The sequence below is a fragment of the Amblyomma maculatum genome, chromosome 11 (genome assembly GCF_055883805.1).
Source record: "Amblyomma maculatum isolate TAMU_Amacu chromosome 11, ASM5588380v1, whole genome shotgun sequence".
In the NCBI taxonomy this organism is placed as follows: Eukaryota; Metazoa; Arthropoda; class Arachnida; order Ixodida; family Ixodidae; genus Amblyomma; species Amblyomma maculatum.
In genome coordinates, this window is record NC_139354.1 from 66,700,660 (window position 1) to 66,713,394 (window position 12,735).

At 50.9% G+C, this 12,735-nt stretch overlaps 1 protein-coding gene across 1 annotated transcript in view; it reads right to left on the reverse strand.

The window, feature by feature from the left end:
* Positions 1 to 12,735, reverse strand: part of LOC146174030 (growth arrest-specific protein 2-like) — a 234,962-nt gene that overhangs the window by 14,012 nt on the left and 208,215 nt on the right. The window contains exons 6-7 of the mRNA XM_084584333.1: positions 11,066 to 11,351; positions 10,020 to 10,347 (exon numbers count right to left, since the gene is read on the reverse strand). Coding sequence (XP_084440459.1) covers positions 10,020 to 10,347; positions 11,066 to 11,351 — 614 coding nt within the window. The remainder of the gene's footprint in view (positions 1 to 10,019; positions 10,348 to 11,065; positions 11,352 to 12,735) is intronic.

The following is a 12,735-nucleotide window of genomic DNA, read 5'->3' on the forward strand; positions in this document are numbered from 1 at the left end:
TCCCTGTCCACATGCCCATCCGCCGCATGTTATAAGCGCGTGCCCAGCTCCAGCAGCGGCCGATGTTGTGCACACCTGCACGCCAGCATCTCTCTACCATAGGAGCTTCGAGGGTAGCATAACAGTTACGGGCATCGACGATCAGTCGACGCTTTTATTACCTGGACGCCCCACCCCTCCCCGTCGCGCAGATTGCGTTAGCGCCAGTCCCTAAAACATGCGACCCATTATAACAGGGTATGCTCTTCATCTTACAACGGCACCCCACCGACAATTCCGAGTCCATAAAATGCGGCTCCGCTCAGTGCACAGGTAGCAAAGAACGGCAGATGCTTCAACTGGCCCAGACTCGAGCTTGGCCTACACTCGAGCGCTCGGCGCCGCCGTTGAGCAACGGCGGGATCGTTAGGGTGGCAACCGAGATGACGGCATCCCGCAGAGGGAGAGAGGAGGAGAAAGTCGTCCACGAGGCGTCCCGCTCGCCCAAGGTCAGCCGACGTCCCGCCCGGACGGCGGGATCGATCGATCGCTTCTCTGGCGCTCCTGCCGCATCTTCCCCAATCTCTCCGCTTCGGTTACTCGTAAAAGCTGCAGATGGCGCCACCAACCCACTTTCCGCAAGCTATGCTCACCCATGATACCAATGACCCTTGCATCCGCAGCCATAACGCAGTGCCAATGCCGCGGGAAGGCCGTTCCTCTTTTTACGCACCCCCCCCCCCCCCCCCTACTCCCCTCCCTTTTCTCCTCTTCCCCATCGCCTGCTTCCGTACGCTGAGACACCGACCGGCGGCGGTCGCCTTCAATGCCTGATCTCGAATTTCTTTCTCACTGCGGGGTAACCTTTCTGACGACAGAATGAACTGCGTTTCAGATGTTTTGCTGAAGAAATACGGCTCATACTTGCTGGCCACAGGGGATGCGCTACTCGTTCGTTTCTGATCCATTAGCACCCACCATTTCCAACATTCCTCGATCCCTAACCCTTTCAACTAAGTGGATCCAGTATACGAAAAACTTCCTCGGATTTCGCACTAATCAGCCTCGCAGCTTACTCGCTAAATGCTACCAAGCTGCTCGTTTTACGTTCTATCTTCATTTTGCACTTCAATTCTACACATATTATTTTTCCGCCACCCCTAGTACTAGCTCTAGCAGGACGCGTTACATGTCCGGCCAATCTACCGAAGCGTGCTCAGAGCCTGCACCGTGAGCGGAATTGTTTGCTCCTTCTCCGCCACTCGAAAGAATGAGTCAGGGCCATGGTCAGCATCACCGGCGGCAGCTGCACTGACGTCATAGGCGCACGGTGCGCGCTTTGTACCGTTTGTTCCATAAAAATAATAAAGCACTCACTCTAATAAATTACCTGACACTGTGCATGCACACTGTGTTGCTTTTTTGCCAAAAGCCGTTTTCTGTAACGAACCTTGTTAACAGCACGCACGTATATTTACAACAGCAATGGCTATCTGCCCATAATGTTCTGCCGCTACGAGAGAATTAACTGCTAACTAGAAAAAAAAAAAAAACAGGAACGCGGCAATCATCGCATTACGGTCACTGGTTTTCTCGCTGTTGGTTCGCGCCCTTACAGAGTCACCCCTAAAATTTCGTCGCCGTTTCGTCACTTTAGGCCGTGCTCTTCATGACTGTTCCGGCGCATTCACACCAAAATCAGAAGCCGAAAACCGCGGCGTCTGAAAGCTGAGCGTCCGAAGAATGCGCCAACATCTTCGCAGGCGCCTTGTTTCTCGGAATTCACGCTTCGCTACTTGGGGGGTGACGAGAGGCGACGGATGTCCGGAAGCTGCTACATCCGGAGGGGGAGCTATGATGGGGAAGCAGGTGCTGCTGCGACACAGTTCCCGCCGCTATTCAACGAAGTGAACGCGAAATGCGGCGCCATCGTGTCCGGAGGGAAGGGGAGGGGGAGGACAGGGTGCCTGCGCATTTCACGTCACTTCATTGCTGCCCTTCCCAAATGAATGAACAAGCCCAGCGGGTGTTTATGGGTACCTCAAGCCCTGTATACATAGACCCGACAGCACCGGGTCGAGTAAGCGTCGAGTAAGCGAGGTCACCATTACTCGACCCGATTGGTGTCTACATGAACTCGCTTTCTAGCGAGTAAGTATCGCGGCGGCGCGTAGCGTCGATATTTGTAGTTATTGTGCAAGTTTTATGCGAAGCATACTAGCCGCACAACCGAGCTCTTCCTTGCTGCGCCGCGCGCGGCCGCGTAGCTACCACTTGACCTACATCGGCGCACCACGTGATATGACGTCACAACAGCTGTGAAAGCTGGGGCTCAACTCGTGCGCTCGCTTGCGGACAGCGAGATGTCGGCCAGGGAGAGGGCAGCGCGCCAGACCGCAAAGCGCAAGTTACAAACAGGCACGAAAACGGGAGAAGAAAATATGATATAAGCGATGTTCAAACAAAGATCCATTACTTTACTGATCATCACAGTGTATTTATTGGTTTGAGAAAAATAAAGGAAGAAGCAGAGTAACACGAGTTGTTCTTGTCTATGAAATGGCTAACCAGGTATAGCCAGGTAATGCCTTGTCTATGAATGGCTAACCAGGTATAGCCAGGTAATGTTTAATTTTTTAGGCTAGTATGCTTCGCATCCTAGGCTTAACCATAAGCTAAGCCGGACGATTTTTTTTTACTCCTATTTGATTCCGTTGTCTTTTACTATCGAGAGCTTCGATTATTATCTTTCATCGTTGATGAGGGCTAAAACGCATTCAACTTCGCTGACGCTCCTCGCCGCTCCGGTTGCTTTTTAATCCCAGAGTTCGTCATAACTCAACTCCCTGACTCGACAGCGTCTACATGCTTTTAGACAAGCGGGTCAAGCGAATTAACCTACCCCCTGCAAGCGAGTTAACGCGACCCGCTCCGCGGCTATTTTACTCGACCCGACTGGGTATACATGAACCCGACAGCTGGTTTTTTTACTCAACAAGCTTACTCGACCCGACTCTGTCGATTCCATGTATACAGGGCTTCAGATGCGCACGATGATGATTTTCAATGCTCCCGAGGACTTGGCTTTTGAACTGTATACGTACAAGGATGCTGCGAGCAGGTTCAAAATTCGGAAGGCGCTAGGAGTAGTTGGTGAGTACAAGGTGAAACCCATTTTTCCCGAGCATTTCACCCCGGGGAGCCCAGCACAATAAAGGACAGGGGAAAGAACGCTCATACCACATAAAAAAAAAAAAAATTGATTGGTACTTCGCTAAACTGGGGACCGAGACGGCAGCCATCCCCTCTGGATCGAACCCAGGCCGCGGCGGCCGCTTTTCGATGGAGGCGCTGTGCTGTGGATGTCGGCGCACGTTAAACAACCTGAGGTGATCGAAATTTCCAGAGCCCTCCACTCCGGCATCTCTCATAGTCTCGGTCGCTTTGGGACGTTGAAATCGCATAAATAAAACGAAACGCCATCGGCTCTAACTTCAGGAACTTCCGCCTGATCTAGGTCAGGTGAGGTCTAGTACCGCTCTCTGCCTCGGCATCACGTTAACTCTTTTAATCACGCTTAGTCAATGAAGTCAAACACTAACAGTTCATCTTACAATGAAGACAGACGACGCGGACTACACGTTAATAAAGCTGCATGACTTCAGCAGATGTAAACTAGCAGCGTTTCCTTTTATGGATTATCTATCGACAGAAGTCAAGTCAAGTATGATTCTGACTCGTGAAGCAACTGCTAAAAAGCCCCTGAAAATGGACGAACTCTGTGGAGCAGGCCCCGCCGGGGTGGTGCAGTGGTAAGACGCCCGACTACTGTAACGGAGTACCCGGGTTCGAACCCGACCTCGGCGGCTGCGTTTCAATGGAGGCGAAACGAAGAGGCGTCCGTGTGCTGTGCGATGTCAGCGCACGTTAAAGATCCCCAGGTGGTCCAAATTACTCCGGAGACCTCCACTACGGCTCCCCTTTCTCTCTTTCCACTTTCACTCCCACTCTCTTCCCTTCCCTTACGGCGCGGTTCAGGTGTCCACAGAGCAAGCGTGACAGATACTGCGCCTTTCCCTTCCTATGAACCAACTATTCTGTGGTGCAGTTTTCAACGCAGCAGCATCCCCTGTAGCTTCTCTCAGGCAATGCGCGGAATCGACGTGAACAAGCGTTGCTCACAGAGTGCAAATACAAACACGATCAGCGGAGCAAGCACGAGCAAGAATTAATAATCGACACGATGCAGGTACAGTAAAATACAAACAATATTTGCGCCCCACAAGACAGCGCGGAAATGCTTCCAGAATAAGACGCCAAAGAAGAGATTACAGAACCCCGCATTTCGTATAGGTAACCCTGCATGCATCCTTTTTTTTTTTTTTTTTCTAAATTTTATTCCCCACGGGAAGGCAGGGTGGTGGATGGGGCCTCCTCCGAATTGGATTGATCCAAATCCTCTTCGGCGTTACAGAAAACGAACGGACGAAAAAAGCCCGACCGGATCTATCTATATATACGCAACGAGGAGAGCCCGCCGCCACTGATTCACTTTTCCCCCCGGCCTACTAATTCTACTTTCCCAGGCGAGTTCGATCGCCCTTGCGCGTCGCGTCATCCTCCCTTACTGCTTGCAGAATAGCAGCGCAAGCCACAGCCCGGCCTTCTTTTTTTCTTTTTGTCATCCTTTCTTTCAATCTTTCACACAATGAACCGTCGTTATCCCTCTTTTCTTTTTCCATTTGTTGTATGCCTCCACTGCGGTACGCGAGTTGGGCAACTCTTCGCCCTCGGGGGAATATAACGGGCGTAAGGGCAATAACGCTTTCTGCAATTTCCCCCAGTTACCTCCTTCAGAACAATGGACACAAATAAACAGAAATAAACAGTATGAACTGGAAATAAATGACCAAAAATTTCGTGATTGATGTCATATAAAAATGTTTTTCTTTTTTTTTTTCGCTTTTCTAAATCTAGCAGTTGTCTGGGGGAAAAGTGCGTGTGTGCGTGCTGCGGGGGGAGGGGAGGAGTGGCAGAGACATCACAATTGGAGAGTGCATTCGTGGCGTTTATTTGCGCGGAAAACTTCCCGTGTAGTCCGCGCCGACCAGGCACACCACGATGTTCAGGTTCCCCCGAGCCTTGGTTTTGGCCGCTGGTTTCGAAACTATAGCGGCCATTATACCCCCGATGCAAGAAAGGCAAGAAAGCAGCTTTCCAGGCGATATCAGTGACGGCCTACAACTTAGCTCACGATGAAGGTTAAAAAGAAAAAAGAAAATGAAATGAAACACACAAAGGCGGGATATTCTGACAGGCGACGAGACAAGCTCCAATTGCCAGAAATTGTCACTGTGCGGCCTCTGCACTGCCTTCCTCAGTGAACCGCCACGTATCAACCCATCCATTCTACTTCCTTCGTAGTCACTATCGCTGGGGTGGTACCAAAAGATGTTTCGGGGGAAGTCTCGACGTGGTATACATTTTCAGTGCAACACCTTCATGCGCGTTATCTTTACAATGTAAGTGGCCTCGGGTCTGTTGCACTTATAGCGGAGTAGCAATTCTATAAGGTCTCAATTTCACCTTCCATCAACGCCGAACGAAGACGACATCGATTTTGGGGCTCCTCTAGCCCTGATCTACTGGAACGGAAGGTGCGGTCTACCCCGACGCACATAGTTAAGCAGAAAAGAACCGTTGGGCAGGGGCGGATGGAATTCAGCGGAAGAACACGCCGGGTGCTTCGCGAGAGCAGGCCACACAGAGGTTAGCATAAAGTAGCACATAGTCGAAATGGGCAACCATACCGGGAGAACGAGAATGAGAAAGAGATCGAGAGGCGCTGGCAGGAGGTCACGTGGGACCCAGATATGCAGGGGGAAGGGGAGGGGGGGAGAGAAGACGGTAAATTAAGAACGAAAAAGAAAGCGCCCACTAACGCATATTGATGTTAAGGTGTGCCTCGGGAACACATTCTTTTCGCGCGAAGAAAAACAAAGGAAGGCAAAGCATCCATCACGAATAAAAAAAAAAAAAAAAAACTGAAAGTAGATGGGAGGGCCTCCCGAGGGAGGGAAACGACGGGCTTCGGCGTCCTTTCTTCGCTCTCGAAGCTCTAGCACAGTTCCGTGAATAACAGTGAAGGGCAGAGTGCAGTGGGGCGCGCCTGCATAGTAACGACAGCAGTGAGGTGGGGATGGGCGTGCGTGGCACTCGCTCGCTCTTCGCCTTGCTACGCGCGTCTGGGCGACCCTTGGCGCTCCCCGCGCGCTGGGATGTGCGTCCGGAAAGCGCGGTGTTGTGCCGCCGGTCATGATTCTACAAAATTAGCGAGCTTCGGTACAACGGACACGCGCTAGCGACAGACGAAGACCCGATTTCGTGCACCGCTATAACACGATATATACACCAATAGAGAGCGGTAAACGTGGTTACACCGCTCTCCATCGGTACGCCAAAGCTGTAATGCGGACGGAGATGGTTGATTATCAAACAAAAAAAAAAAAAAAGAAAAGAAAGCTCTCCGGCTAAGATTCAGCAGCAGCAAGCTGATTCAATGACTGTACAAACGGGCGGACCACATGACATACTTGCTGGTCCTGGCAGCGCGCGAAAGACACGACTGATAGAAGGATATGTCATGCTCCCCCCTTCTCCCAACAAATAGCGACCCTCGCCTCATGAAAGCGCAGACACTAAGCTGTGCCCTACTGACAACTGGCATCTTAACCGCTTATAAATATCTTCATATCTCCTTACGTTATTCCTTCAGCAGACTAGGCACGAAAAAAGCGCATAGGTACACAAATGGATGTGGATAAGAAATGGAGTCAGCCAGAGCAGACGTCAGCACTCCGCGCGAAGGCACGCAAAAAGGATTCAAGGGGTCACTATTTGTACCCAACGTTCGGTCAAATTCTTTAGCTTCGCGGACGTGTAGTGACCCCTAACCTAACCTAACGGGAAAAAATGACGCGAGGGCCTTCTAAGCAATGTAAATTTTTGAAAGCAGAAGGAAGTACGGCATGCGAGCAAGAGAACGCGCGCGACCACGCAAAAGGAAAAAAAAAAAAGAACTAAATTGCGAGTACAGGGCGAAGCTCATTTCCGGGTTCGCACTGCGGGCGCTCCGAGTGGCGGCCCTCTCGTACACCGGGTTTAGGAAATACCGGGGATAGCAAACTTCTAGTAGCGATACCTTGCGGGCGAATGCATGTAGAAGGCTGCTTATCCCACTGTTTGCCGTAAGAAACAAATTTGAGCTTGATCGCAGCTGTTGCAACAGGAAGAAAAAATGAACATAATTCTTGGTGGATGTTTGACTAGAAGCGAGCGAAGAAATGCCTCGCATAGTCTAAAAGGAGACAGAATTTTCGCCAAAACTTTCGAGTCCGCGATTTGGGGTGGGTTTCGCGAGCGCACTATACAAAGCAGAGCTCATCTGGACAAAGCACCCATGCCTTGAAAAACCTGCACTGCAGATACGCAGCCCGAGTAGGCATAGAAGAAATCGATACCCGTGACTGATTGATTTATAGGAAGGTAAAGGCGCAGTAACTGCCTCACTTGTTTTCTGTGGACACCTCAATCGCGCCGTAAGGGAAGGGAGGAAGGTGGGAGTGAAAGTGGAAAGAGAGAAAGAGGAGCCGTAGTGGAGGGCTACGGAGTAATTTCGACCACCTGGGGATCTTTAACGTGCGCTGACATCGCACAGCACACGGACGCCTCTTCGTTTCGCCTCCATCGAAACGCAGCCGCTGAGGTCGGGTTCGAACCCGGGTACTCCGGCACAGTAGTCGGGCAGAAGAAATCGATACCCAAGCCATTCTGCTCACCAAAAATCGATACCCAAGCCATTCGGGTGAGCATGGAAGATGAGGAAGAGGATGGAGTACCAGACGAAGGAAACAAAGGACGAAATGCCTGGACGTCTATACGACACTGAATCAGTAGCAATCCGAATTGGCGGGTGCATGAGCAACTATTGTTGCACTCTTTTTCACCAGGGATGCGCGCATTTCTCTGCGTCGTCGTCAACAAGCTTTACCCTCCCGATGCGGAACAACGCGATCGATTGATACGCTGCACCATACGAATACAGGCGCTATGCAGGGGCACAGGGAAAAACCGCGCACGGAAAATGAACCACTAAATGCACAGGATGCGACGAAGATTCCCCCGCCCGAGGCTGTCCCAGAAGCGACATTGGACACAGATAGGACTAAACGCGTCCACTACAGATCACCCGCGGTTTCGATCGTGGTGCAGACGGCGATTTTACCAAGGTAGTAAACGAAAACGGCAAGAAAGTTGGACGCCGGCCGCCGAAAGCGATATCCACTCCCTTAAAGACCTGAGCTGCGGCAATCAGAGACACAGGGAACAAGACAGAGCAAATCGCCACACACGTGATCAAACATCAATGTCAATAAAAAACAAAAAAAAAAACAGTCACCGCAGAAACTGCTTAGGGAGGATACAAATCATTAGCGTTGCCCGCGGCGTTTTTTTTTTTATGTAACTTTGAGTTTCTTACTTTTTATCATGTTTATTTCTATTGCGGTTTTATTTCGTCATTTCAATTTATCATTTTTATTATTACTCTTCATCACAAGCGTCGTTTATTATTATTATTATCATTCACTAATTGTCATTCTTATTTCTTTACACAGCCTAATGACATTTTCGCATTAGTAATCAGTTTACGAAAAAACAAGATGCAGTATCCATCGCACTTTCTCAGTGGACACATGAACCATGCTGTAAGAGAAAGGAGTCCCGAACTGAAACCGGGGCATGGTGGACACCTACAGCTAATCTGTAAATTAACTGGTTTACAGGAAAAGAATGGCCCACCATCTGGCGACACGTTTGATTTGGTTTATAGGGTTTAGCGTCGATCCCAAAGCGACTCAGGCTATGAGAGACGCCGTAGTGGAGGACTCCGGAAATTTCGACCACCTGGGATTCCAATTAGATGAATCTGCATCACTTTTGGAATATGGTCGTGGTATCATGAGCCTACCTACGGTTTAAGTAAGCCCACACAAGTAAGTCAATGCAAGGTAAGATGGCTGGCCTCCGCTTTGATCAATAAGGGCGTGTCGTTCATAAGGTCTTTTACCATGCACTGACATCGCCCACCACACGGGCGCCTAGCTTTTCTTTTTTTTTTTTTTTGTTTTTTTTTTTTGATGACAAATTCTGCGGACAGAGCATAGCCTACATTAATGCTTTCGCAATTCTGAAAACGGCATGAAAAACAGCCGACACCATTTTGGCTGGACGGCCTTCTTTAAGAGGCATTTGCAACTTTGTTGTTGAGTTACATCCAGTTAAACAGTTCTAATCGCCCTAACGCCGAGCTAGGTGACTGCGGTAATGCATTTATACCATACGAGATGATTTCTTCGTTGACAAAATCTCGTTCTTATAGGAGCTAGCAACGAAAGCCTTTGTATTCTACAAAGGCCATCTTTTGTATACGCTACTTCAATTTCCACGTATTGGCTCGAGATGAAGGGGCCAATTCCCCTTATAGAAGGCTCTCCAGCATAAAGCCGCATTTATATGAATGCGACAACAGGCGCATCGCATTCATATAAGCCGAGTTAATGCAGCACGAAAGCGGATCGCATTAATGCGCCAGAGCTAATGCGCTACACGTAAACGCTGGCGCAGTGCGCTACCGTTATGCGCAACGAAATGCGATGCGATACTGTCGCCTTCATGTAAACACCGCTTATGGCATCCACCTATTCACATGCAGTCGAAGCTGACCGCCCTGCGGCTGCCAAGACCATTAGAAGGAGCATGCTACCAGAGGCAAAACGACTGACTACACCGCAACGATGCCTTTGGCTAGAGGAGTTCTTTTGAAGGGGATTTGCAAAACTCATTCTGACGTCTTCAGTTCGAGCGGCTGAAAGAGAGAGCGGCTGAAAGAGAGAGCGGCTGAAAGAGAAAGCGGCTGAAAGAGTGAGCGGCGGAAAGAGTGAGCGGCGGAAAGAGTGAGCGGCAGCCATCGCCGCACTGACCTTTCGGTCCAGGTCCGAGGGCGCCTTCTTCTTGACGCCGTCGGTCTTCTTGGAGGGGCCTTTCTGCACGGGCGGCTGCGCGGGCGGCGGGCTTGGCGTGGACGAGGTTCCGTTGAGCGAGCCGTCCAGGGAGTCCTCGGCGCCGTAGGGGGCGTCGCCGCCCTCGTGCGGCAGGCCGGAGTCGCGGCCGTCGTCATCGTCGTCGTCGTCCAGGCCCGCCTTCCGGGAGCCCCCGTTGATGGGTACGCCGTCCACGGCGTCGGCGATAACGCCGGGGAGCTGCGGCTCCAGGGAACCGCCGTCCGACGCACCGTTCGTCGTCGCCAGCCTTCGAAACAGAAGAGGACCAGAACTGTTCACAGGCTGGCGAAGAGTGCCGGCGAATAATACTCTGACTGATCGCAGCTTGCTTCGAGAACGAAGTACCCATAGTATAGTGCAGGAACGCCGCTATAAGCTTGCATAGCTTCAGACGAGGGAGAAAGGCGATGGTGCTTGCCAACTAACTACAAAACTTTGGGACATTATATCCACAGAACAAAGAAGTAGCATATGTTGTACGTGGGATATTATTATTGTTATTATTTTTTAAGCTGATACATAGACCACGAGGGTCGCTGAAGTGGCGAATTCCAGTCCTCGAAATTATCTAAATCGACCGTCTGAATTAAGCTATTTAGCACCAAGGCAGATGAGACGACACCCTCAGACTTGCCTCTAAAGTACCCGTTGTGCTAGTTTTTTTTTTTTTCTTAGAACTACATAGAAAGAACTCGAGCAGCAATATAATTCATATTTTAGCCGGCCACTACGCGCGTGACAGCTAAAGGCGCGGATCACCTGGCGATGTATAATTTTCGAGATGAGGGCGAGCATGAAGATTTACAGAGTAATTTTTTTTCAGCCTTCTGACCACATTCATATGGTCTTTCACGATAATTACCCTTTGCTGTGAATTAAAACTTACATAGCCAACCACGAGCATTTCGCCCGATGCTTACTGAGCATCTGTTCAAGTGAAACGTTTATTGTAAGCGTTCGTGTACCCGTGCTCGCCGGTGTTGGAGGCGACGTCATCGTCCGAGAGGCACGAGTGAGCGCGGGACAGCGCCGGCGAGGAGCAGGCCGACGACGAGTCCTCGTCGACGACTACCAAGTCGGCTGCGGCTACGACGGCCGCCACATCGCCCTCTGTCTGCAGCAGCTGCTGCTCCTGCTCCTCGATCTCCTTCTCGAGCTGCACCAGGCCGGGAGGCTCGACGCCGAACCGCGATGCGATGCGTCCCAGCTCCAGAAGGCACAGCACCACGCAGCGGGGCTGGTTGTGCAGCACTGCAAGCGGCAGTCGGATCGCGACGGCCAGGATGCGAGACACACAAGAGGGGGTCAAAGAGCAAGGACAAGAGAAGGGACGAGACAAGGACACGTAAGGAGATAAGACGGGAAACGAGAAAAAGGTTTCGTCTGTGAGGTTTAAGGTTCCAAAGGGAATCAGGCTATGAGAGACGCCATAGTGGAGGGCTCCGGAAATTTTGACCACCTAGGGTTATCGCACAACACACGGACACCTTGCTTTTCGCCTCCATCGAAAAGCGGCCGCCGCGGCCGGGATTCGATCCCGCATCCTTAGGCACAGTAGTCGAGCGCCATAACCACTGCACCACAGCGGCGGGGCGGGAACAAAGATAAATGAAAATACAATTTAGAAGAGACACAAAAGTAGAAGAGAGACAACGGGAGGGGAAACCGAGAGGGAGAAGCGGGGGGATAAGGGCTTCAAAACCAGAGTCAAGCGGAGAGACAAGCTGAGCGAGAGGAAGGCAACGAGAGGGACAAAGTGATGGATACGCTGGACAAAATGAGTGTCAAAAGAAATGATCAGGGGAGGAATAAAGGCAAACAAAACCAGAAAAAAGGAGAGGGGTGGTGGTGGTGGTTAAAACATTTATAAATAACAAATTAATGATTACAGAGGTGTTTGGGTTAGAGACGTATCGGTCTCCCCCTCACAATACTAGGTGGAGCCCCTATTCCGGGGCCCCATTGGCCAGCAACGCCGCCCGCGTCCGTTGAACCAAGGCCTTTTGAGCCTTGAGTTCTTGACAGCCGAGCAGGGCCGCCTCCCAGTCCTCTCTAGTTGGATTGGGGTTGGGGGGAATGGATGGGTTTGACTGGCACGCCCAGACCATGTGAAAGGTGTCGGCCACCTTCCCACAGTACTGGCACGCACCATCAAAGGACGGGTTGAAATGTTTAAGCACCGCCGGGCACAGTACTGTATTGGTAAAAATTTTGATGAGGAGGCGCTCGTCAGCGCGATCCAGTCCCTTACAAGGGGCCGGGTAGCGCCTGTGCTCCTCCTTGTAGTAATCGGTGATGTCTTTGAATGTAAGGGCCAGATTGTCTGATTGGGAGTAGGCTTCCAAGGACAAGGAGATAGCCCGGGGAGAGAGTGCGCGGGCGGCCTGATCGGCCTGTTCGTTTCCCCTGAGTCCCTGGTGACCGGGTGCCCAAATAAGATTGGACGATTGCAGGCACTAGAGGGGAGGAACCGGGATAAACCACAGCATAGCAAGAGGTGGGTGCGCGGAGAAATATTTTTGAGAATAAAAAAAAAAAAATGTCCACATCGGAAAGCGTACGTTCCGGAACGCACACCACTCAACTGAGTAAATCAGAGTGATACTTGTGGAGCCGATCGCAGTCGATGGGCTCG